Source organism: Rhinatrema bivittatum, chromosome 8 (assembly GCF_901001135.1).
Source record: "Rhinatrema bivittatum chromosome 8, aRhiBiv1.1, whole genome shotgun sequence".
Classification (NCBI taxonomy): domain Eukaryota; kingdom Metazoa; phylum Chordata; class Amphibia; order Gymnophiona; family Rhinatrematidae; genus Rhinatrema; species Rhinatrema bivittatum.
The window spans coordinates 223960121-223982767 of record NC_042622.1 but is presented as its reverse complement, the minus strand read 5'-3'; the positions used below and the strand labels follow the sequence as shown (position 1 = coordinate 223982767).

Sequence of the window (22647 nt, the reverse complement as noted above, 5' to 3'; positions counted from 1 at the left end):
GGCCGCTGTTTTCATCACTGGCAGGCAGCTGGTTATGAAAACTCTGCCTCGGTCTTCCTAACCGGCAGCCGCAACCCCCTAATTTGGCTGTAGCATGGCCCCCCCCTCTCTCTGCCCTCCTCCTTTCCCCAGTGGTCCTCAACCCCCAGCCACCCTTTGCCCACCAGTGCTCATCAAGCGATGAATGGCGGGGGACGAGGGATCACTGGGATAAGGAGGAAAAGGAAGAAGCAGCTTGCCTGGGTGCATTGGGGAGTTCACAGCGGTTCTGGCCCCGCTTCGGTTTTGTCTACAAATTCAACCCTGGTTACAAGTAATTCACAATACAGCTGCCCGAAGAGCGACTGGGAGTTTCCACAGAGCCTCTATTGCTCCGGTTTTACGCACAGTGCATCGTTACCAATAAAAGCACGTACTCCGCTAACGATGTTGATGCTACTTTTTTGTGTGTACTCTTTGGAACTGAAGTATTTCAGCGGCAAGTGAAAATGGTACACAATCAGCAGGCATTCGAGCCGATACAGTAAAGTACGGCCGTGGTTACCCGGTTTTTAACCTGCTTTGGACGCACGTTTTGGACGCGCAAGGCGTACCCGCAATTCAGCATCGGCTTTTACGCGTCCTTACCGCTTGCCGAAAAGGACGCATATCCCTTTCTGCCCGCCGCATTTCTATGACATGTTAATGATCGGATTAGCTATTCCCTCCGATACAGTAACGTGTGCCCAAATTATCGCCCTGTTAACCAGTTTATTTACCGTGTCTTTTACCTGAATATTTACCGCCTACCCTGTCCCTGGCGTTAGATGGGAGCCGTGCCAGGCTACGGTTAAACTGTACATCTGAGGCTCCGGACTGGACGCCTCTACAGGCACCGGAGAGTTGGGCGTCCGCTAGGCGGCCTGAGGCTCCGGGGTCCAGCGGAGACATGGACACCTCTACGGACGCCTCTACAGACTCTTCCTCCCGTGTCTAGAATAAGGCTGTAGTAGACGCCGACATAAGAACGCATAGCTGAGTTGAGAATACAAACTTGAGAATCCACAGTGTGGCATATCCATGTATGTACTGGGAAACTTGGATGTCCGGCCGGGCGCTCAAGGCAGTGGTGCCTACAGGCGGGAAAGGTCCATGAATGGAAGCCACGACCTCAGACGTCCAAAGTTGCGGCGTCCATTCATGGACCTTCCCCCTCTGTATCCGGGCATCCATGATCGGAGGCACCACTGCCTTGAGCGCCCAGCCGGACGTCCAAGGTCTGTAGAAAAGAACCATCCACTTACCTGGTGGAATGACATTTGTAATGACAGGTACCAGCGCACCCTGGATACTGTATAGGCGCTGCATACCGCTCTATACAGTAAAATGGATTGCGATCGCCTACCGCTTCATTGACGCGCTTTGGACGCCGCTTGGATTTGCGTCTAATTTGAATACTGAATTGAGCGGTATGTGAACCAAAATGTGCGCGCGGCAAACGAGCGGGCGCCCGGCCCTGCCGCACTGTTTCTTACGCGTCCTTACTGTATCGGCCCGATTGTTAGTCATTTCTGCTTTTCTGGAGATGGGACCAGTAAGGTACCGGTGGAGGGCGTTTTCAACATGGAGCACCTGAGTTATGGAACTCACTCATTATGGGTAGGCAGACTGGAAAGGAACGACCTTTTGTAAAAAGGTTAGGACTTGGTTCTTTTCTCAGGGATGAGAGCTAGATGTCTGCATTTTTTTTTAATGTAGGTTTGGAAGTGCAGTTGTAGGGCTTAATATGAGGGACTGGCGATATGTAATGGAGCGAGGGATAGGATACGTTTAAAGTTGGTGTCTTTTAGGCGTTCCTTGCCAAACGTAAGCTAGTCAACCATTTTAATTTCTCTGTTATGTGTGTTTTGTGTGGATTGCACATGGTTTTCTTTGGGCACTGTCTTGGGTAATTCTTTGAATGGGGGAGGCAGTACATAAATGTTAAATAAAGATGTATTGCTATTTTATGCTATGATGTATTTATGATTTATGTTTTGATTTACTAACATGCAGAGAGTGCTGGTTTTTCCAGCAGAAAGACCCCAACCAAATTTACCCTTCCATCTGCTAATGCTTGCCTCTCTCCACTCCCAGTTATTTGCATATTCTCGCCTGACAGTGCCCTTCTGTCTCTTTTGGCTTCCGTTTCATTTGGAACTAGGGCTGGGATCTGGCACTATGAATCTTCAGTTGCAAATACCCAGGTATCTCCATCTTTGTATCCCCCTTCCTAACTCAGGCACCGGCCACATAACTGGGTTCTTGACGGAACCATGGTAACGCAAACAGAGCCTGGCCACTAGGTGTCACCACAGAGCAATGACTGGAGCTCCCTCCCGTGCCAGGGTCCTGAGCGTGGCCCTCCACAGCATCCCCAGGGGACAGGATCCTGGTCCAGAAACTCAACCTTGTGCTGCACTGCCACCGGGCCAGAACCCCCCCCAAGCTCCTCCCTTAGCCCCATTCCCCAGTTTACTAATAACATTTTCTGTGTCCTCAGGAGAGCAGATTCAGCACTATGAGATATACATCCCAGAGCAATGCCAGACACAACTAACTCTCCCTTCTTGGGTACATAAATACAGTCATAAGCAGTTGGGACCTTTCAGCAGAGGGCAGCAAGACCGGGGAGGGGGGGGGGGGGGTGGTATCCTGATCTCAGACACATTAGCTAGGGTTTAATAAAAAGGCCCATGCCTCTCTCCTCCCCAGTCCCCCCACAGCATGGACCAAGAGGTGCAAAAATAAGAAAGTGTAGCACCATGAATGTCAAACACTGCCGACGAGCAACAGCCAACTTACAATGAAACGTGCCAACATGAGGCGGAGGAAAGATGCCAGTGGAGCGGTGAAGGGCAGGAAACTGCCATCACGCTTGGCTGTGTCATCTTATGCCAATATACCCAGCAGCGCATCCAATGCAGGAAATGCAGTTGCCCCACACTGTATCGCAACACACAGATGTAACCCAGCAGTTACCGAGTGAACAGCTGAAATGAAGAGGTAGGGGCAGCGCTACAGCAACCAAAAAAAAAAAAAAAAATGTTTGGTTGTTGTACAAGCAATGCACAGTTAAGCTGTGGCTTTGTTGCTAGAGGATGCGAGCAGTAGTAGAGCCAGGCATGAAGAAAAGATTTTGGCAAGTTTCTGGAGGGGGACAGATCCTTAAATAGTTCTTAGCCTTTAGAGTTGCCACCTCTTACTTCTGGGAGTGAGCAACAGGGAATGGATCACCCCACCCCCCCCCCCCCCCCCGTTAGGATCTGCCGGGTACTTACAAGTGACTCGGACTGGCCACTGGTCTGACCCAGCAGGGTATTTCAAGCCCAGCAAGGGGAGACTGCCAAAAACACACCTCAAGGCAAAGGAGGGGGTAGGAAAATGGAAGGTCACTAGGAGAGAGTTTGGAAGGAACTGGGGAAGGGTCAGCCCAGGTCAACACTAAAGGCAAGACAGCGACAGCTGCCCTGGGACCAGTGAGTAACTGGTGTGCGCAGAGCTGTCCTTGCGATAACTCCTGGAGTGCGAGAGTCGAGAGAGAGCGAGCGAACACGACCTCTTCAGATAACGTGCTGTCACCGTAACAAGGCCAAGAAGATTTCAATTGCGTCAGCCAGGACAGCGAGGCAGTCAGTAACTCATCTAGGGTGAAGTCAGCTCTGCTCCCGTTTGGTTGAAAGATATTCTATTTCAAAAACAATTTTGCTCTGAAGCATAAAAAAGGAAAGCAGAGAGTGGGAAGTGCCCCATTCTGGCTGAACAGCAGGTTTCGTTTGTGGGCTCGATGTTCCTGGAGCGGAAAGGGAATTTCTCTTCCTCACTCCCTCTTCAGGGGGAGGCACCATGCCACCAACTCCGTGAAAGGCTGAGAGCGCGCGTGAGGACTCCCGCCACTTCTGCCCAGGACGAACACCGACCCCGCCAAAGCAGCATGTGACAGACCACGCTGCCGGCAAGGAGAAACGAGGCCTCGGACCTCAACACCAGTAATGGTGGTAAATCAAATGTAAGAGAAAAGCATCCAACTTTATCATCAATTTCAAAAAAGGTTTAGGAAACGTGTCCTTAAAATGTAAACCAACACACACTCATTCATACCTTAAAAACGTCCAAGTACACAATGGTAGTCAGCATATAGGACCCCAAAAGGTCTATACAGTATTACATATTAAGTTTCAATACAATGTTTTTCACATAACTTTCCTGTGGATACACCCACTCACAGTCTATACCTGGCCTTCGCCCATGTCTACTTGATACTTCACAAAAACAATTATACAATAGTGTACATCACTATTGCCTATTCTCAATGGTGCCTTATGTAGCTGACCCCTTGCGTAAATCTCTTTTCTTTGGAATAACTGTTCTTGACTTCATTCTTGATAATTGTTCACTGGTCAACAACGTCAAGAACAGTTATTCCAAAGAAAAGAGATTTACACAAGGGGTCAGCTACATAAGGAACCATCGAGAATAGGCAACAGTGATGTACAGTATTGTATAATTACCGGTATGTGTTATATTTTTGTGAAGTATCAAGTAGATATGGGCGAAGGCCGGGTATAGACTGTAAGTGGGTGTATCCACAGGGAAGTTATGTGAAAAACATTGTATTGAAACTTAATATGTAATACTGTATAGACTTTTGGGGCGCTATATGCTGAGTGTGTGTTGGTTTACATTTTAAGGACACATTTCCTAAACCTTTTTTGAAATTGATGATAAGTTGGATGCTTTTCTCTTACAATTTGGAGAGAGAGAGCGCGAACAGATTGAATGAACTATTTGAAGCCACATGAGGAGGAGGAAGAGAGCAGCAAAAGATGCAAAGACAAGATTGTGAGTTCAATCCATGACCTGCAGGACCAGAGAAACTTAGGGGCACAAAGGAGGCAAGAGGGAAGGACACAAAAAGTGTGCATCTCACAAAGCTACCTGTAAACGGTGGGATATGGATGTAGAAGTTAATATATTCAGAGGGAAGAACAGGCAAGAGAAAGTCTGGCAGGCAAGAAGCTCCCAGTGTAGGCTATTAAATGAGTTTTGAGGCGAGGATAAGACCATCATGTGTCCAGGAAAGACAGGGTAAGCAGAAGAGAAGCGTGGATAAACAACTAGGTCCACCCAGGAATATATAAAAAAAAAAAAAAGTCTCTGCCGTCTACAGATGTGTGGGTTTGAAAAAAAATAGCACCCTCCTCAGAGTCCTTGTGTCCCCTCTGACCTGTCCTTAATACCTCGTGGGGCTGAGAAACTAAAACACGAGCGCTATTCCACACCTGATGATGATCTCATTAGCCTTCTTCTCCTTCAGAATCCGCTACAAATAATATGAAAGCCACTGCAATGCTGGAGTGGGGCATGTAGCGTTGTGGATTCAACTGGAAAGAGGGACTTTGGACTTCCTTCAAGGGGGGTCCTCCTCGGGCGATACCAAACCCGCTGCTTACAAAATGGGGAAAGCATTTCTAATGTCCAGGCAGGTGGTCACTTTTGCTCCGACGATCAGACGGGATGATCCAATTAATACACAAGCAAAGACAGTGCGGGAGGTCACAGGACGATTAGGGTACGATTTTTCTTAAAACAGGGGGGGCATTAAGGAAGCACTGACAGGCCGGGGAGTTCTTTGTGAAGCGGAACAGTGGCTAAATTCAAAAGGAACTATAGCGAGGACAAAATATAATTTTCATTAGGAAAAGTAAATAAGGAAAAAAAAAGCAGCCAGTATGTTTATAAAAGGAGGTAGCTGGAAGAAAAAATATATATGAGGTGCTCTGACAAAAAGGAAGTACAGGGAACAGTAGTCAAGGCGAGGAAGGTGTGAGCGAGGAACAGAAGTGTGAATGAGGTAAAGGTAATGTGAGGAGATGAGACTTCCCGCTAAGGTCAGCGCGAGGTGGACAAGGAAGAAAGCAGAAATGCCAAACCCATTCTTTTGTTCAGCATTCGCTGGAGGAGGGCACCCAGGAGAGGGGTAAGTGCCACACCATTTACAGAAGAGAAGATTTGTATGGAGCTAGGAAAGCTAAAAAAAAAAAAAAAAAAAAAAAAAAGAGGACAAAAACTCAGGGGCCGGATGGGATGTGCTCCTGGATGTTTAAAGAGCTCAGAAAGGTCCTGGGCGGGTCTGCTCTGGGACTAGGGAAGGGCTGATGTTGTCCCGCCTTATAAAAAGCGGCAATAGGGAGTAGCCTAGTTAGTTAGTGCAGGCTGGTCAGTCAGGCCCCCGTGGTGGGTAAATTAACGGAGTCACCTCTGAAGGAAAGGACGGGTGAAGTACCTTGAATCCAGCAGGCTGCAGAATCAAGTAGCAGCATGGTTTTACCAATCCAACCCCCGACAGATTCTCCAAAATGCCGCTGCCCGAATCCTTACTAATGCCCACAGAAGTGATCATATCACCCCTGTACTCAAAAACACCCGCACTGGCTGCCAATCACATCCCAAGTCCCTCACCATCAGCCATAAATCCCTGCACCACCAAAATACGCATTGGTTCAATGAGCAGCACCTCCCAATTCCGCAGCCCTGACAGCCCCACCAGAAACCAATACCTGGCAACGCTGCACACACCCTCTCCTAAACTCACAAAAAACTTACATCCACCACAGACCGTGCACTCTCCCCATTGCAGGTCCGGCTCTTTGGAACAACATTGCCCCCCCCCAATCTTCGCCAGGAATCGTGGCCAAAGAATTTTAAACAGAACCTCAAGACCTGGCTATTCAAATCAGGCATTCACCTGAACTACCCTAACCAATACCCCCCTCCCCCACTTTTGTAGATACGTCATCTCAAATGCCTCTGCCTTTAATTGTCTGTCACCCCACCCAATGATTCTCTCTCAAAATGTTCATATCCCCCCACAGGTCATAGCGACGCACCCTTTGAATGCAAAGAGCTATCTCTCTCTTGCTTATTTAATTTATTATAATTATGCTGTCCACACACAATTCCTCATGTTTTGATATCTCTTAGATTTAATACCCCAGTTCCGTGTTCTTTGTAAAGCCTGTCACTGCATTATGTTATCTGTAAACCGATAAGATGTTCCCAACGACTGCCGGTATATAAAAATGTTTAAATAAATAAATAGATCCAATTAATTTTTTTTTGACTGGGTAACAAAGGGATTATTTAGATCAAGGTTGTGCACTGCAAGCAGTTTACTTATGTTTCAGCAAAGTTTTTGATGCTGTTCCACATAGGAGACTCATCAATAATCTAAACATGCTGGCGGACCGGTGCATTAGGAAGTTATGGAGCGACAGCCAATAAAAAGGTGGTGGTACATGGGGTTCACTCCAAAGCAGGACCAACGCTGGTCCATAAGTGCACCCTGGGCAGCCTTCTGTGATGGTCCTACCTAAGGAAAAAGTGGTGATCAGTGAAGTACCTCCAGGCTCGGTCCTGGGTTTGATTCTGGTTCTGTTCAATGTTCTCATAAGTTATATTTGCAGAGGGGTTAGTAGTAAAATTTTGTCATGTTGCAGATAATGTTAAGATCTGTAGTGGCAGACACTCCTGATAGAGTGGAAGAAATGATCCAAGGAAGCTCAATGGAGCGGTCAAGTACTTGTCAGCTAAAAATCAATGCGGGAAAAAAAACCAAACCAAACAATGGAGAGACGTGCATTTGGGGTACAACAATCCAAGGGAGAAGTACATAATGGGACGTGAGATGCACCAAGGGCCAGAAGAGAACTTGGGGTGCTCATATCCAAGGATACCCAAAGCAGCAAAATAGTGCGACAAGGTGGCGGCCAGAGCCGGAAGAACGCCAATGCAAAGAGAAAGATGCAGCCGGTAGAAAGAAGTCGGTCATAAGAGTGGACTCAGGCTGGGCAAGATGATGGCAGCAGCTCAGATGCCAGACTATCCTCTCTAGGTCATAAAATAAGAGCATGAAAGGGGAAGGAACTATTACTCTTAGAGATAGCTCCTCCAGTTACCGACCCTAGGGATAGATTTGGTTCCAGCACTGCAAGAAGTGAGGATCCTGTTGGTGCCGTGAGATGGCACCAACAGGATCCGTCACAGGATGAGGCCTTTGGGTGGCCTCATCCTGTGACAGGAGAGAATATGGAGGGGACCCAGGGAAGGTCACAGCAGGACTGGAAGTGTCTCAGCTTGCAGTCAGAAGCCCTGGATTTGCAGTGGTGGGACTTTCCTTAAGGTCTGGACTTTGTTCACAAGGTATCTGCTAAAAATAAGGGGATAGAAGTCTCTCTCAAATAGCCAGTTGGAATCTACTACTTTTTTTTTTTGTTTTCTTCATTGCTGGGTGAAGGATCTAGGAGGTTGATGGCCTCAGCAGGGTGATTTGGAGGTAAGCATCCTCCGAAAGATATTTTGCATGGAATCCTTTGGCGGTCTCTCTGTCTAGAGGATGTCAGTTGCAGGCCTGAAGACTGCGGGTCTAGAATCTAAATCATTGGGAGTCTAGATTAACAGACTTGGGAGGCTGAGTCACAAAATCTGGCTAAACCTGGAGTCTTAAAGATCTCATTGACAGGATTGGTGTAGTGCCTTATGGAAAGATTACCTTTGCTGGGCTATGCTATCAGAACACTTGGAAACTAGAGTCAGAAACTAAAATAGGACACGTATCAGGTTCCCCTCACTGGATATCTCGTGTGCTTTCCCTCTGCCGTCCGACTGAAACACCAGAAGGTTCTTTTCCTCCTCTTGTTAAAGGTTTCCAAGGCATTGGCGTGGATGATTCTCCGGATGTCTACTCTTGCTGGTAGGCTCTCAACCTTTTTGAATCTTTACTTTTAGATTTTAGCTAAAGGCAAGTTGAAATTCAGGTTACAGCAGGTATTTTCTCTGACCCCAGACGGCTTACAATCTAACTTCATACCCGAGGCAACGGAGGATAGCCTGCACGTAGCAGCAGTTACTGCCCTAAAAAGAAACTCGCCAGGCAGACTGAATGGACCACGTGGGTGTCTTTCTGCCATCATTTGCTATGTTACTAAATAAAGTGATGCAACTTGCCCAAGGTGACAAGGAGTGTCAGCAGCAGGATCTGAACCCGGGCTTCCCTGGTTCTCAGCCCACTGCTCAAGTCACTAGACTACTCCTGTCTAATGCATCTGAATCTCTACCTATACTGACTCCTTTCAAAGCTACTTTAATAGAAACATTTGTATTTCAAAGTGTATACAGAATTACAGTGCTTATAAAAAAAATAAGCAAAAATCTTACTTTAGGCATAAACCTTTATTAAAAAAAAAAAACTTTGCCTGTACAGCTGTTTCCAGATGGAGCTAGAGCCACAGCCACACAGGGCAGGAAGAAATGATTTCTTGATAAATGTGGGGAAGATACCTCTCTTTTTAACGAACCCTTCAAAATTGGGTTTATAAGAACGTATAACAATGCCTTTATCATCCCCAGCAGGTGGAATCGTTTCTGGCCACTGAGACGACTGGGCCCAGCCTGTGACAGACTGATCAGGATGTGCACGAGGCAGCTCTTATCTCCACTGAGTAACCATGGCTGCTAGCCACTAAGAATTTTGACCTTTGGTCATTATTTATTTATTTATTAGTTTTTATATACAGACGCTCATCAGAGATATCGCGTCGGTGTTTGTTTCTGGGCCTTACTAACCTCTTTATGGCCAGATAATTGCTGCATATATGGGATTTCTTTGCCCCGTTAGCTAGAGTAGTGGTCCCCAACCCGGTCCTGGGGGGCCCACCAGCCAGTCGAGTTTTCAGGATATCCACAATGAATATTAAGATGCAAATTTTCTCTCATGCAAATTCAACTTATCCTGTGTTAGGTCCCCATCAGCACTGCTTGGAAGAGAGGCTAAGGCGCCCAGCAAGGAATGGGGTCCCCCAGCTAGAAAGGGTTTTCCCCTTCCAAAAATGAAAAAAAAAATACCCGAGGTCCCAGATGGTCCTTCAAAGATTCCAATCCTCCCTTCCAAGGGGTCTTCAGATGTACTGCACAACACTCTCCCGCCACTTCTCAGATGGCGAGTGGAATTCTCTCAGCACCGCTGCCTAAAAACAAACAGCGTCTCAGAATTTTCCTACTCCTGGGCAGGAAGGGGGAGGGGGGAAAAGTAAAAAACAAAAAAAACCACCAACAAAAAAAAACTTCACATAAAAATCTCCAAAAGTGCCACAACCAGGCAGAGATACCGCACTGGATGTGAGCTGGGGGAAAAAAATGGGGATTCTCTCTCTACCGAGTCTTTCCCAGAGCAGGACTAGGGAAAACCAGGGGGAGGGAGTCAGAATAAAGGTGTCAAAAAAAATCCTTAAGAACAATAGCAGGCAGGGTGGGGAGCAGAAAAGTGCTGGCTCCCTTCCTATTCTGCATAGCCAGGGGTGTGAAGCCCAGCCTAGGGGGGAATAGGAGGACACAGGAGAAATAAATAAAAAAAAAAATATATAAAAAGTCACCTAGATCCTCCTGCTTCAACCGCCAAACCAAAAGCCACGCTGATCCCCAAGCAGAGCCTGCCACCGCAGCAGTCTCACAGGGAGTGCTGAAGGCGAGTGCTATTGTGCCACTTTCTAACTGGGGCCCAGTTCTGGTGCTGATCCACCCCTCCCTGGATCTGGGCCGTTCCACAACTGTGTCCCAAAGGAAATTTTTTTTTTTTTTTTTTTTTTAAATAACAGCTCCTTGGTGCTGATGGTTGAGTCTTTGCTTTGAAATGCTCTACTCAACAGAAACTGCTGAATTTACCCCATGGTCGTGTGAATCAGTAGGATTTAGCACAGGACTGGTCGCTCCACTTGGGAGTGTGCTTTTCAAAAGGTGAATGGTTTCTTCCAGAGCTTTAAGTACTTAGGATTGCCACAGAAGTGCAAAGGGGGTGAACACTTATCCAACCGAGCTGCTCCCTGTTTTCATTTCCTAAGGATTTCCTGGAACATGTTTTTCATTTGGCAGTTGTGCGGTAGGAGGTGGCGATACTTGGAACAAAGACTGTTTTAATGCATTTTAACTTCTAGGTGACAAGGCAACAAAAAGGTGAACATTGTGGAATGGGGAATGAACTTTCTATAGCCACTGTATGCAGGGGGTGGTGTCTCTGGCCAGGGCCGGCACAACCCACACCTTGCAAGCCACGTTCTTGCCCAGGGCAGCAGACTGTGGGTGGGTAGCAACATTGCACGGAAGGGCTCTGGAGGAGTCATCAAGATGGTGGTGGCGAACCCTGTCTTTTTAGCTTCCCCCCACCCAACCAAAGCGGGCTCTCTCTTCACTTCCCCTCCCTTGCTGGCAGTAGGAGTGGTGCTTTACATAGCATTGTCTTCTTATATGGGGGGGTCCAGTCTCACAGCATGAAGCATGAGATCTGAGGAATCTACGTGCGTTTCATACCGCAAGGTTGGACCCACACAGAAAGTCGACACCGGGGGTGGGACAGGGAGGGGGCGGCAGTCCTGTGTCAAGAGTGGGACAGTGAGGAGGGGGTCTGCCTCTGGTCCCTTGGCCTGGAGGAAATCTGCCGCGGGACAGGACAGAGGCGGCAGTTTGCCTCAGGCCCCAGGGGACGATGTCTGCCTTGGCTCTGGGACCCCAAAAGGAGGAGGAGTTCTGCCACGGCTCCAGGACCCGGAGGAGGCAGTGGATCTGTCCTCGCAAACGTTTTACGATCACAGCCCCCTTTTTTCCCCTCCATGTTTTAGTCTCCCTCCACCCCCCCCCCCAAAAAAAAAAAAAAAAGCCACTAAAAAATTCACTTTTTAAAATTGTAGTACAAAGTATAAGGTGCACTGCAGTTGAACGTGTATCAAAACAAACCTCCTGCTGACCGCCTAAAGGAGGAGCAGAGAGAGTGAAAGGTGATTTAAGAAAGCTCGAGGAACGGTTAAAAGATTTGGCAGTTGGGATTCAGCGCCAGGAAGTGCAGAGTCAGGCATCTGGGGTGTGGTAATCCAACAGAGCTGTATGTGATGGGGGGTGAAAGACTGATGTGCACGGAGTGGGAGAGGGACCTAGGAGCAAGAGTGTCTGGGGACCTGAAGGCGGTGAAACAATGTGACAAGGCGATAGCTAAAGCCAGAAGAATGCTGGGCTGCATACAGAACGGTGCACTCAGACCAAGCGCACCGTTAGCCCCCGCTTGGACGCGCGTTTTTGACGCGTTATTACCCCTTATACAGTAAGGGGTAATAGCGCGTGGAAAACGCGCGGCCAACCCCCCCCGAAACTAATAGTGCTCATCACATGCAAATTCATGTTGATGAGCCTATTAGTTAGTACCCGCAATACAGAAAGTAAAACGTGCGGGCAAGCCGCACGTTTTACTCTCAGAAATTAACTGCCAAAGGAGTTAATTTCAGACAGCACCGGGCAAGTGTACAGAAAAGCAGAAAAAAAACTGTTTTTCTGTACACCCTCCGACTTAATATCATAGTGATATTAAGTCGGAGGCCCCAAAAATAAATAAAATAAAAACCTTCTTTAAAAAAAAAAAAAAATCTGCCCGAGGGCCGCAGGTTGGAAAACGGACGCTCAACTTTGCCAATAAGGAGGCGCTAGGGATGCGCTAGTGTCCCTAGCGCCTCTTTATTAGCGCGGGCCCTCATTTAAATAAAGAATCGCGCGCCCAGAAGAGGTGCCTGGGCGCTCGCCTCAGAGCGCCAGCTCTCCCACGCAGTTTACTGTATGGGCCTGATAGAGAGAAACAACAAGTAAGAAAAAGGAGAGGATACCCTTGTACAGGTCCTTGGTGAGGCCTCACCTGAGAGTACAGTGCTGGACCCGTATCTCAAAAAGGACAGAGACGGGACGGATGCGCTCCAGCGAAGGGCGGCCAAAATGGTGTGGGGTCTGTATCAGAAGACTGAAGGGTCTGACTATGTATATCCTGGAAGAGAAGAGGTGCAGGGGGGATAGGACTATCACAGGAAAAACACAAAGTGGTGAACAATACCAATACCTTACTTTTTTTTTTTTTTTAGAAAGTTAAAAAAAAAAAGTCATCAAAATTTGCAATGAAATCACCTCCATCAGTTCTTCACTTACAAGTACCACTTACAGGTGAGACTAAGCAATTATGGGGGATTTTTTTTTTTTTTTAACTATTTAAACAATCAGAAAATACTTCAAAAATAGACAGATACATCCTGCAAGGTAGCATTAAGTGACATCTCTAGGCGTAGATGCACTATTGTACAATAATCTGCGCATCCCTAACACCTCCTAAAAAGCAACACCCCTGTCCTACATTTAGTACATCAGCGGTCCCTTACGTTACTGAACCCCCTCTCCTATCACCCATAAGGCCCCCCACACTTTATCATATAAAAATAACTTCTTGCGAAGAGCAAAATGTCTTTTTTTTTTTCCAATGACCGCGATATCGTGTGCTTGCCTATGCCAATGGGAAATCAAAAAGTTGCGACTTCCAATATGTCGCAGTTGGGAACCTAGCAGCACGAATAAGATGATTCCCCAGTTTACGCAGGAAGACACAATGCTGCAGTGAGGCTCGCCGGGTACCCCATCATTTGTACCATGTTGGCTTCTACCCGCTTCTGGAAATTCTGTACCACTGGGCATGCCCACCATACATGTAAATGAGACCCCTCCTTCCACAACCCTGCAGCGCCCCTGGGGAAAGCTTCGCGAAATATAATGAATATCGCCCTTTTTGTAAATCACTGAAGGAATATTGTGATTCTGCATGGGCCGTCTGAGGTTCTCTCTTTTCCTTTACTATATAGTTTTTTTTCATGTATTATGCAGTCTGTAAGTGGTACCTGTAAGTGAAGACCTGATTGAGGAGATTCATTGCATAAGAAGTTGCCATACTGGGACAGACCAAGGGTCCAATCAAGCCCAGCATCCTGTTTCCAACAGAGGCCAATCCAGGCTACAAGTACCCGGCAAGTACCCAAAACATTAAATAGATCCTAAGCTACTGATGCCAGTAATAGCAGTGGCTATTCCCCAAGTCAACTTAAGAGCATTTTATGGACTTCTCCTCCAGAAACTTATCCAAAATTCTTTTTAAACCCAATTACACTAACTGCCCTAACCACATCTTCTGACAATGAATTCCAGAGCTTAATTGTGCATTCAGTGAAAAAGAATTCACAGATTTGTTTTAAAATGTGCTACTTGCTAACTTCATGGACTGCCCCCTAGTCCTATTATCTGAAAGAGTAATTGCAAGTTGTGATTATTTTTTTAATTTTCTAAAAAAAAAACCAACTAAGTATTGGTATTGTTGATCACCAGTTTTGTTTTTTTTCCTGTGATAGTCTATCGAGCACTGGTGTGGAAGCTACACCTCTTTTCCAGGGGAGATATGATACGGACCGTCTAATATCTTTCAGATATTTAGGATGCACAAAACAAACCTTTTGTGCTGGAAAGGAAACTGTAGAAATAGGCGTCACAATCTGAAACTCCAGGGTGATGACTCAGAACCAACATCTGGAAATATTTCCCCATAGAGAGGGGTGCTGAATGCCTGGAATGCCCTCCCAGAAGAGGTGGTGAAGACGAGAAGAGTGATGGAATTCAAAAGGGCGTGGGATAAAAGTATGGATCCCTACAGGCTAGAGGATGAAAATGGGGTAACTTATGTTAATTTTAGGTGTAACACTTCTGCATGGAGCAGCAGTTATTACCAAAAGCACATTGCTGAGCAGACTGGATGGACAGTTTGGTCTTTATCTGTTGTCATTTACTATCTGGCCGATTCAGTTTGGTGCGCTCAGGGTGAGTGCACCGTGAACCCCTGTTTGGACGCTCGTTTTCGACGTGCTATTATTACCCCTTATACAATAAGGGGTAATAGCGCGTGGAAAATGCGCTGCCAACCCCCCCCCCCCCCGAAACTAAATAGCACGCTCAGCATGCAAATGCCAAGCCGCACATATTACTCTCAGAAATTAATGCCTACCAAAGGCAGGCATTAAGTTTTGGCCAGCACCGGGCAAGTGCACAGAAAAGCAGAAAACTGCTTTTCTGTACACCCTCCAACTTAATATCATTAATATTAAGTCAGAGGCCCCCCCCCAAAAAAAAAAAGTAATAAAAAATTTGCCAATGGGTTGGAAAATGGACGCTCAATTTTGCCGGTGTCCGTGTTCCGAACCCGTGGCTGTCAGCGGGTTCGACAATGGACGCCGGTAAAATTGAGCGTCGGCTGTCAAACCCACTGACAGCCGCCGCTTCTGCCAATAAGCAGGCGCTAGGGACGCGCTGGTGTCCCTAGCGCCTCCTTATTAGCGCAGGCCCTCATTTGCATACTGAATCGCGTGCCCAGGAGAGTGGCCAGAGCGCGCGCTCGCCTCGGAGCGCCGGCTCTCCCGCGCAGTTTACTGAAATCGGCCTGACAGTTACTAAGAGAACCAGTGCCCTAGAGGAAAGGAGAGGACATGGAGACCCAAATACCTTCAAGATATAAAATTGGCAGAGCACAGCCAAGTCATTTGGCACCAATGACCAAGCGAAGAAGTGCCCTCACCCTGAACACAGCGTACAGTAGCACAAGCTGGGAGGCTGGGGAATGTAGGCAGCTTTGATTCTGACCCAGAAGTTTTCTCCTGTTCTTTTGGGCTCCAGCTTGCTTAGAACCAGTACAGGGGATCCTTGCATTATGAGCCTGATTTATAAAAATGTGTAACTATCTACAATTCTAGGCGAAGTACAAAATCGCATACATATTAAATCTCAATTATTTTATTTAAAATCTTTTCTATATCGTCAAGTTATAAACCATCACAACGGTTTACAGAGAGGCACATATAGTAATGTTGGGAATTGTATAGGGTAATATGTTCTATAAAAAGTGCCATTAAAGTCCGGTTACATAATTTAATAATAAAGACTATTTGATGAATGTAATAAATCTTGTCCTTTATACATGTATCAATTTATTTACATGTATAACTCATTTGAACTGTATATTTTCTCATGTTAGCAGTGAAATAACTCAATATGTGCGGATTTTGTTTTAAGTGCTGTGTGCTGATGTTCTACTGCCTGCTTTATTTACTCTTCTATTCTCCGTTCTTTGTAAAATGCTTGTTTCAAAAGCATCCACAAACAAGACAAAAAAAAATATTTCAATATCCCTGCATTAAATATTGTTCGCCATATCTAGATCTGTTCTATTTCTAATACTGGAATAACGAGCCAGGAAAATATTTGTAGCTTATGGATAGATCCAGAGAATTCAGTCTCAGACATATCCAATGTACATAATGAAAGAGGCTGGGAGACTGTCGAAGTTAATCTTTGAAAACCTTGGGGCCAGCCGGAACCATGGGTCCTTGCACAGCCACAGAATTTGCTCCTGCTTTATAACAGGTACAAAGTCAACACTATAAAGCACAAGGCAGGAACTGCAAAATGAAACCCCCAGAACGTTGCTTGCTGGCTCCACCCTTCCCCCCCTAAAGCCTTGCGCACCCTCCCACCAGCACCACTATTAAAAGGTTTTGCAATTAGAATACATGGAAAAAAAAAAAAAAGTTAAATTTCAGCCTTCTGGAGGTAAACATATTGCTAACGTGCATATCATATTTACATGCTCTGCTGCTTTCAGAAAACTCTGCAAAAACAAACAAAAAAAAAAAAAAAACCAAACAAACCAAACAAAAAAAATCCACACACTTGGAACCCATATGGTATTAGGCCTATTGTAACGTGTTTGCTGTGGGCTTGGCCTTGAGAAAGCCATGAATAAACTAAATTACAGTTACAATATAGTACACCTCCCTTCCCAGAACTGCACTAAAAGCCAGTTCAAAGAGTAAAAACCCTATTTATGAAAAAAAAAAAAAACCCAACACTGTAAATATTACACTAGGTCCTATAAACCTTCTTACTAGGAAAACAGAATATGCCAAGCTGCTATAGATCCCTACAGCAAACAAACTTGCTATATAGATCCCTCACCTCTGTCATATGTGCAGAACAGCCTGACTCTCAAATACAGAATAAAGAGACCATAATATACAGTAGAATCCTGCAGATAAAAAACTGAACTGTAAATTACAAGTCAGACTCTGAATGCAGTGCAATGAAAAAACAGAACCACCATTCATCATAAAACATTAATAGTAAAAACATACTAAAAAAAAATATATTTCAAAGCAACTGATGAAAATAGAACATCTAATAACTAAAAACCTGAAAAACTTTTGCAAACAAAATATTAAAAAAAACAAAACAAAACATCAAATAACACCCACAAATTTAAACTAATAAGGATTTCTAAAAATCCCCTGCTTTGCATACCTTTGGGTTCCAGATGCTCTGAGATTGTAATGGATTATCAGGGAGAGAGTAGGGGGGCTGTGGCATACAAACTCTCTCCTCTCTCTGCCACACACACGTTTCCCACTTCTGGAAGCACAAGGAAGAGAAGCCTTCTTCCTTTAGCCCCAGGTCCTCCAGACTCCTCCTCCTGGCCTCGAGGCCATGCGGCTCCTGCATCAGACAGAGGGAAGGCTGATCCCGCATCTTCTGGCTCCTCCCGCTCCTGACAGCAGGGGGAAAAAAAAAGGAGCAGGTTCTTCTGGTGGTCCTGATACCCCCATGTACCAGAGGCGCTGGAGGTGGATGCTTCTTGCAGTCTTGAAGGCTGCACTAAATCTGACTGGAGATTTAGGGGGCGGGGGAAGGTGAAGGCCAATGAATCTTCCAGCCAGCGAGCCATGCTGCTCTTCCTGCTCTCAACCGGAGAGCAGGAGGCCAACCATTCATCTTGTGGCCCCACAGACCGGCAGGTTGCTATTTTTGTCATGATTTGTTCCTTTCCTCTTCAAAGACACCCTGAGGAGAGGGGGGTCACCAAGAGCAGGTGCAGCGGTTCGTCTTCTCCTCCGCCAGCGGCAGAGCTGCATTTAGGAGGAGGGAAGGCGACCTTTCCCCCCTACATTGGGAGATAGCATTGGTATCCCACGACAAGATGGCATCTACGGCTGTGGCCATATCAACCATAGGTTAGCCATGGCTTTGTTAAACTGGACACAAAGAAGCAAACCTTTTCCAAAAGAGAAGGTTCTAGAAAGAGAGATCTCTATAGGAGAGACTCTTGGAGGGCAAACTTAGGGGCAACCTCAGGAAAATATTTCTTCATGGAAAAAGTGATGAGTGCATATTACAGCCACCCCCCCCCCCCCCCAGGAGGTGCAAGGGGATGAAGGGGGGAAAACAAATAGAATTTGACAAAGCCTGGAGCAGACCTACAGTATCCTTAGCTGTGGGGGAGCGAGGGGTAAAACCTGAGATAATGACAGCAGAGCCTTAGCTGCAAGAGGAAAGCCAGAGATTACTGCAATAGGCTGCCAGGTACTGAATTAGGAAATACGTTGGGCATACTAAATGAGCCTTAAGATCCATCTCTGCATTCATATTTCTCGTTCTATCTGGCTCATGCTTGGCCGTACTGGAATTAGTATTTATTTTCTCCCCAGGGCTGTTCTGACTGGAGGAAAGGAGCATGAACTCCTGGAAGCTGGTCAAGAAAATTATAAGAACATAGGAAATTGCCGTGCTGGATCAGACCAAGGGTCCATCAAGCCCAGCATCCTGTTTCCAACAGAGGCCAAAACCAGGCCACAAGAACCTGGCAAGTACCCAAACACTAAGAAGATCCCATGCTACTGATGCAATTAATAGCAGTGGCTATTCCCTAAGTATAATTGATTAATAGCCATTAATGGACTTCTCCTCCAAGAACTTATGCAAAATTTTTTTGAACCCAGCTATACTAACTGCATTAACCACATCCTCTGGCAACAAATTCCAGAGCTTTATTGTGCGTTGAGTGAAAAAGATTTTTCTCCGATTAGTCTTAAATGTGCTACTTGCTAACTTCATGGAATGTCCCCTAGTCCTATTATCCGAAAGTGTAAATAATCGATTCACATCTACTTGTTCAAGACCTCTCATGATCTTAAAGACCTCAATCATATCCCCCCTCAGCCCTCTCTTCTCCAAGCTGAACAGTCTTAGTCCAATAAAAACATATCCCTTATTTCTTTTGTTCGTTAGTCTGAGTACAAGGAAATAAAGGTTAACAAACCACACACTTCCCTCCAGAGACGAAAGGCTGAAAATTAAACCAAACACCTGACTCTTGCCCTCACAACTCCTGTCACACTTCGCAGACGCGGCATGCATTTGCATGCAATTAGAAGAGAGTATCGAGCGGTAGGTGAAGAGAACTGTGCGTGCGGGGAACGAGGGTGCGCCAGGCACTGCCGCACTCTTTCTACCGTGGCCTTAGAGTATCGACCTGACAGAGAGGAAGAAACAGCATAGCTTCCTCCTAGAAAAAGTCTTTTTATCTTAAATTCATTCAGCATGAAGCCCTGCAGAGCAGGTTTGCCATTCCATGCAAAACTGGCTCCTGGATGCACTGGTGAATAAGGAGCCCCAGAGCACTTCCCTGACCCCAGGCAGCACAGGTCAGAGCCTCTCAGCTTCCCGCTCGCCTTGTGCCCCTGTCACCCTTCAGTGGTGGGGGGTGCACAGCCAAAGTCTCCAGGATGTGAGACACTTCTGCAGGGCCTATGCAAGGGCATTAAGAATCCCTTGATAAACCTTCAACCTTTTGACCCTTCCCCCCCCCCCCCCCCCCAATTAACTTTCAGGTAACCAACCCCTCCCCCAAGATTTTGATAATTAAAAACTCACCCATCCTGATGAGTCTGGCACCACCACCCTGCCCTCCCCCCCAAAAAAAATTGTAAAACACAGAATTGGACACAGGAATATCAATTTTCAAGAGTCATTCATGTGGGCAAGTATTGATTCACCTGGGTAAGAGAGCTTTCTAAAACTTGCCCATCCTAAAAGCACACACAGTTCAAAAAGGGAAAGTTCAAATTCCCTTTGAAAATTGGTACCCCTGATGTTGCAATTTTGAAAGATTGCTCCCATACTTTTAAATATTAAATTGTTTTATAGTCTGGGCATGGTTGCTAGACAAGTTTTACAAATACATATATGCATACTATAATTATGCTTCAGAAACCATGACAACAGTGTGCGATGAACACTCATCTGTGATTTTTGGAGGGTAGACCACAAAAAATGAATATATGAAATATTATACAATTTATAAAATTAAAAGAAATCCATACTGCATTGGTTGAGGGTAGTCTCCAAAATGATTTGGCTGGCGGGCTCAGTTACGCACTTGGGATTGTAAGCTCTTTGGAGCAGGGACTTATTGTAGCTGAATTCTAAAAATGTTGTAAAGCCACCTTGAGCATCATTGGTAAAGGCTGGCGAAGAATCTGAATTTATCATTAGCAAAAAATACCTCCCTACTGGGGAAAAGAGAACAAGCTGGGCTCACAGAAACCCCAGGGTAGCAGAATTGCTGATGGTAGTCACACACAGAGAAACCCTCACCGAATACAGAATAAGCAACCAAAAGTTATAAACCGAAGTTTGCCAACAAAAGAGAAACTCTCTTTCCTATGCTAGGCTCACCTCCTCTGCAGGACAGGAGGGAAGGGGGGAAACCGGAGCTGGATTGGGGAGACTCTTCTTTGCTCTGCTCTGCCTGTTAGGGGGCAGGAAGCAGAAGCTTGCTCTCTGCTGCTCGAGATTCAGGGGTCTGTCTGGTCAATCGAGTAAGGGCAGAGTGCAGGCCCCTCGGGCTGCCGTCCCCCCCCCCCCCCAAAGTTTGCTGCGCTCCTGGCATTGTGTCTAACAGAAGGGCTGGTGGTTACCCTACGAATGGCTCTTGGGAGGCCTCCCTTTTCTCCACCCCACAGCCCCAGCTTCATACTGCACCTCGGCGGGCCCCATGTGGGCCTGTCCCCTCCCCACTGCTGGTAAAGCCGGGCAGGGGGCAGACCGGGTCAATGTTTCACCCGCCCAGCCACGCCGAAGCTGCTGCTAAGGCCCTTCCACAACGGAGAGAGGAGCGGGCTCCTTCCGAGCTGATGCAACGGGGAATCGGTGAGAATGGACGATGCCCCCGAGCCGTCCACCTGCCCGCGTAACCTCACACTTACAGAGAGTCGAGTCAGCCGAGGCAGAATATCTGCAAAAGGTTGGGGGTTTTTTTTTTGTTTGCTTTGGGGGTTCCAAATCATTTTATAAGTAGCTCATTACTCGTTAGCAACAGCTTCGGCTTAAATGAGCGAGCGCGAGGAACTCTGGAGGGACAAGCAGCCACCCCCGGGGCGCAGGGCTGGCCGCACATTTCAGGCACCCGCATTGTACGAAGAGTTCCCGCAAGGGAGACGAGGCAGCGATCGCTCAGTTACAGCGAAATAAAGGGAGGTAAAGGGCGAGCACCCCCCGTCGGAAGGAAACGGGGGAATGAAGGCGGCAGGTTAAATATGAAACAAAGAGCAGTGGGCCTCGGGAAAAAAAAACCCAAACTCCCCCCGAGGTTTGGGGGGTTTGCTTTGAGTATCTCTGAGCGCAGCTGTTCAGAGCGGAGCCGGCTATGTCCCCCCCTCCTCCTTCCGTTTCTGGCACGGCAGACTCTGAGCGCGGGGCTCCAGGCTCACCGACCTCCCACAAACCGGAGCCCAGGTCAGATGAGCGGGAGGTCAAGCGTCTCCCGCCGGACCGGGGGGGGGGGGGTACCCCGAGGAGCCCGCAGGCGCTTCTTCCACGGACTCGAAAGAAGGAGCCGGCCGAGGCCATCCAGGGAGGGAGCTACTGCCAGCGAATGGCTCTCGGTTTTCTGTTTCTTTATCCGGGGGGGGGGGGGGGGGAAGTCAGGGAATTAGCGGGAACTGTGTTGGGGCGGGGGCGTCAGAAAGAGGGGAAGCAGAGGGGGGGCCCCCCCGAACCATCCAAGCTCCCGCCAAACCTAATTCTGACACATTCATTCGCAGATAAATACTAGGGCGACAGGACTTGGGATAACAGCTTTGAGAAAGGCGGCAAAGCCCTAGAAAACTCACCGCACGTGTATCGAGTCATCCCAAGATCAGGATCTCACCTCCACCGGCTTTCATTTCCACCTATAGCCAAGTTGTCTAACCCAGCAGGAGAGAGGGGAAAAGCAAGCAGTCCTGCCTTTGTACTCACCTTGAGAGAGAGAGAGCTGCGGGAGACCACTGCTAGTTAGTTCCGGTGCGAGCGCCTAATACCTTTTCAGCTTGTCTCTTTCTGCCAGCAGCAGCTTCGCCAGCCCCGGCGAGAGTGGAGCACAGCGCCACCCTCCTGCCCAGACCCATGGCGACAAGAGGTGGGGGGTCGCCGCCTTGCCCAGGAGGAGCCGCTCTGTTGTCCATCCGCTGGGAGCTCTGAATTCCCTAGGATACTACGCATGGCTTGGGGCAAACCCCAGCACTCGTTCAGCCTGTTCGGCGACCTAGGGGTGTAGTAATAACCCTAGCTACAGGTGAAACTAATGCTAAGATCTCGCCCTTTCCTTTGCATTCACTCCTAAAGAGTTTGCTTAGAGCAGGGGTCTCTGAGAGCTCCTCCCACTATCATGAGTCACAGTTAATCAGAGGCGGAGGCTGTACCGATCGATCATCATTACACTCCTACCTGAGCATCAAATTGACAGTTGTAAAGCAAGAATTACAGCACCGACGGCTGAAGAGTGGCTCTTTCTCAGAGTGCCATGGGGGATATGTCATGCTGATGGACACAAAACCTGAATATTGCGCAGATAACTCAAGTGCAGGTCTT

At 47.1% G+C, this 22647-nt stretch overlaps 1 protein-coding gene across 7 annotated transcripts in view; it reads right to left on the bottom strand.

Annotated features, from left to right (window-relative positions):
* The window catches only part of B3GNT3 (UDP-GlcNAc:betaGal beta-1,3-N-acetylglucosaminyltransferase 3), a 31136-nt gene extending 8734 nt beyond the window's left edge, over positions 1 to 22402 (bottom strand). The window contains exon 1 of one of the 7 annotated variants that reach the window (XM_029613717.1): positions 22036 to 22402. Coding sequence is in view for 2 of the 7 variants with exons in the window: in XM_029613713.1 (XP_029469573.1) it covers positions 20118 to 20286 (169 nt within the window). In the remaining 5 variants the exon portion in view is untranslated. The other 6 variants (XM_029613715.1, XM_029613714.1, XM_029613716.1 and 3 more) reach the window with 6 other exon arrangements.
* Positions 22403 to 22647: the final 245 nt, after the last annotated feature.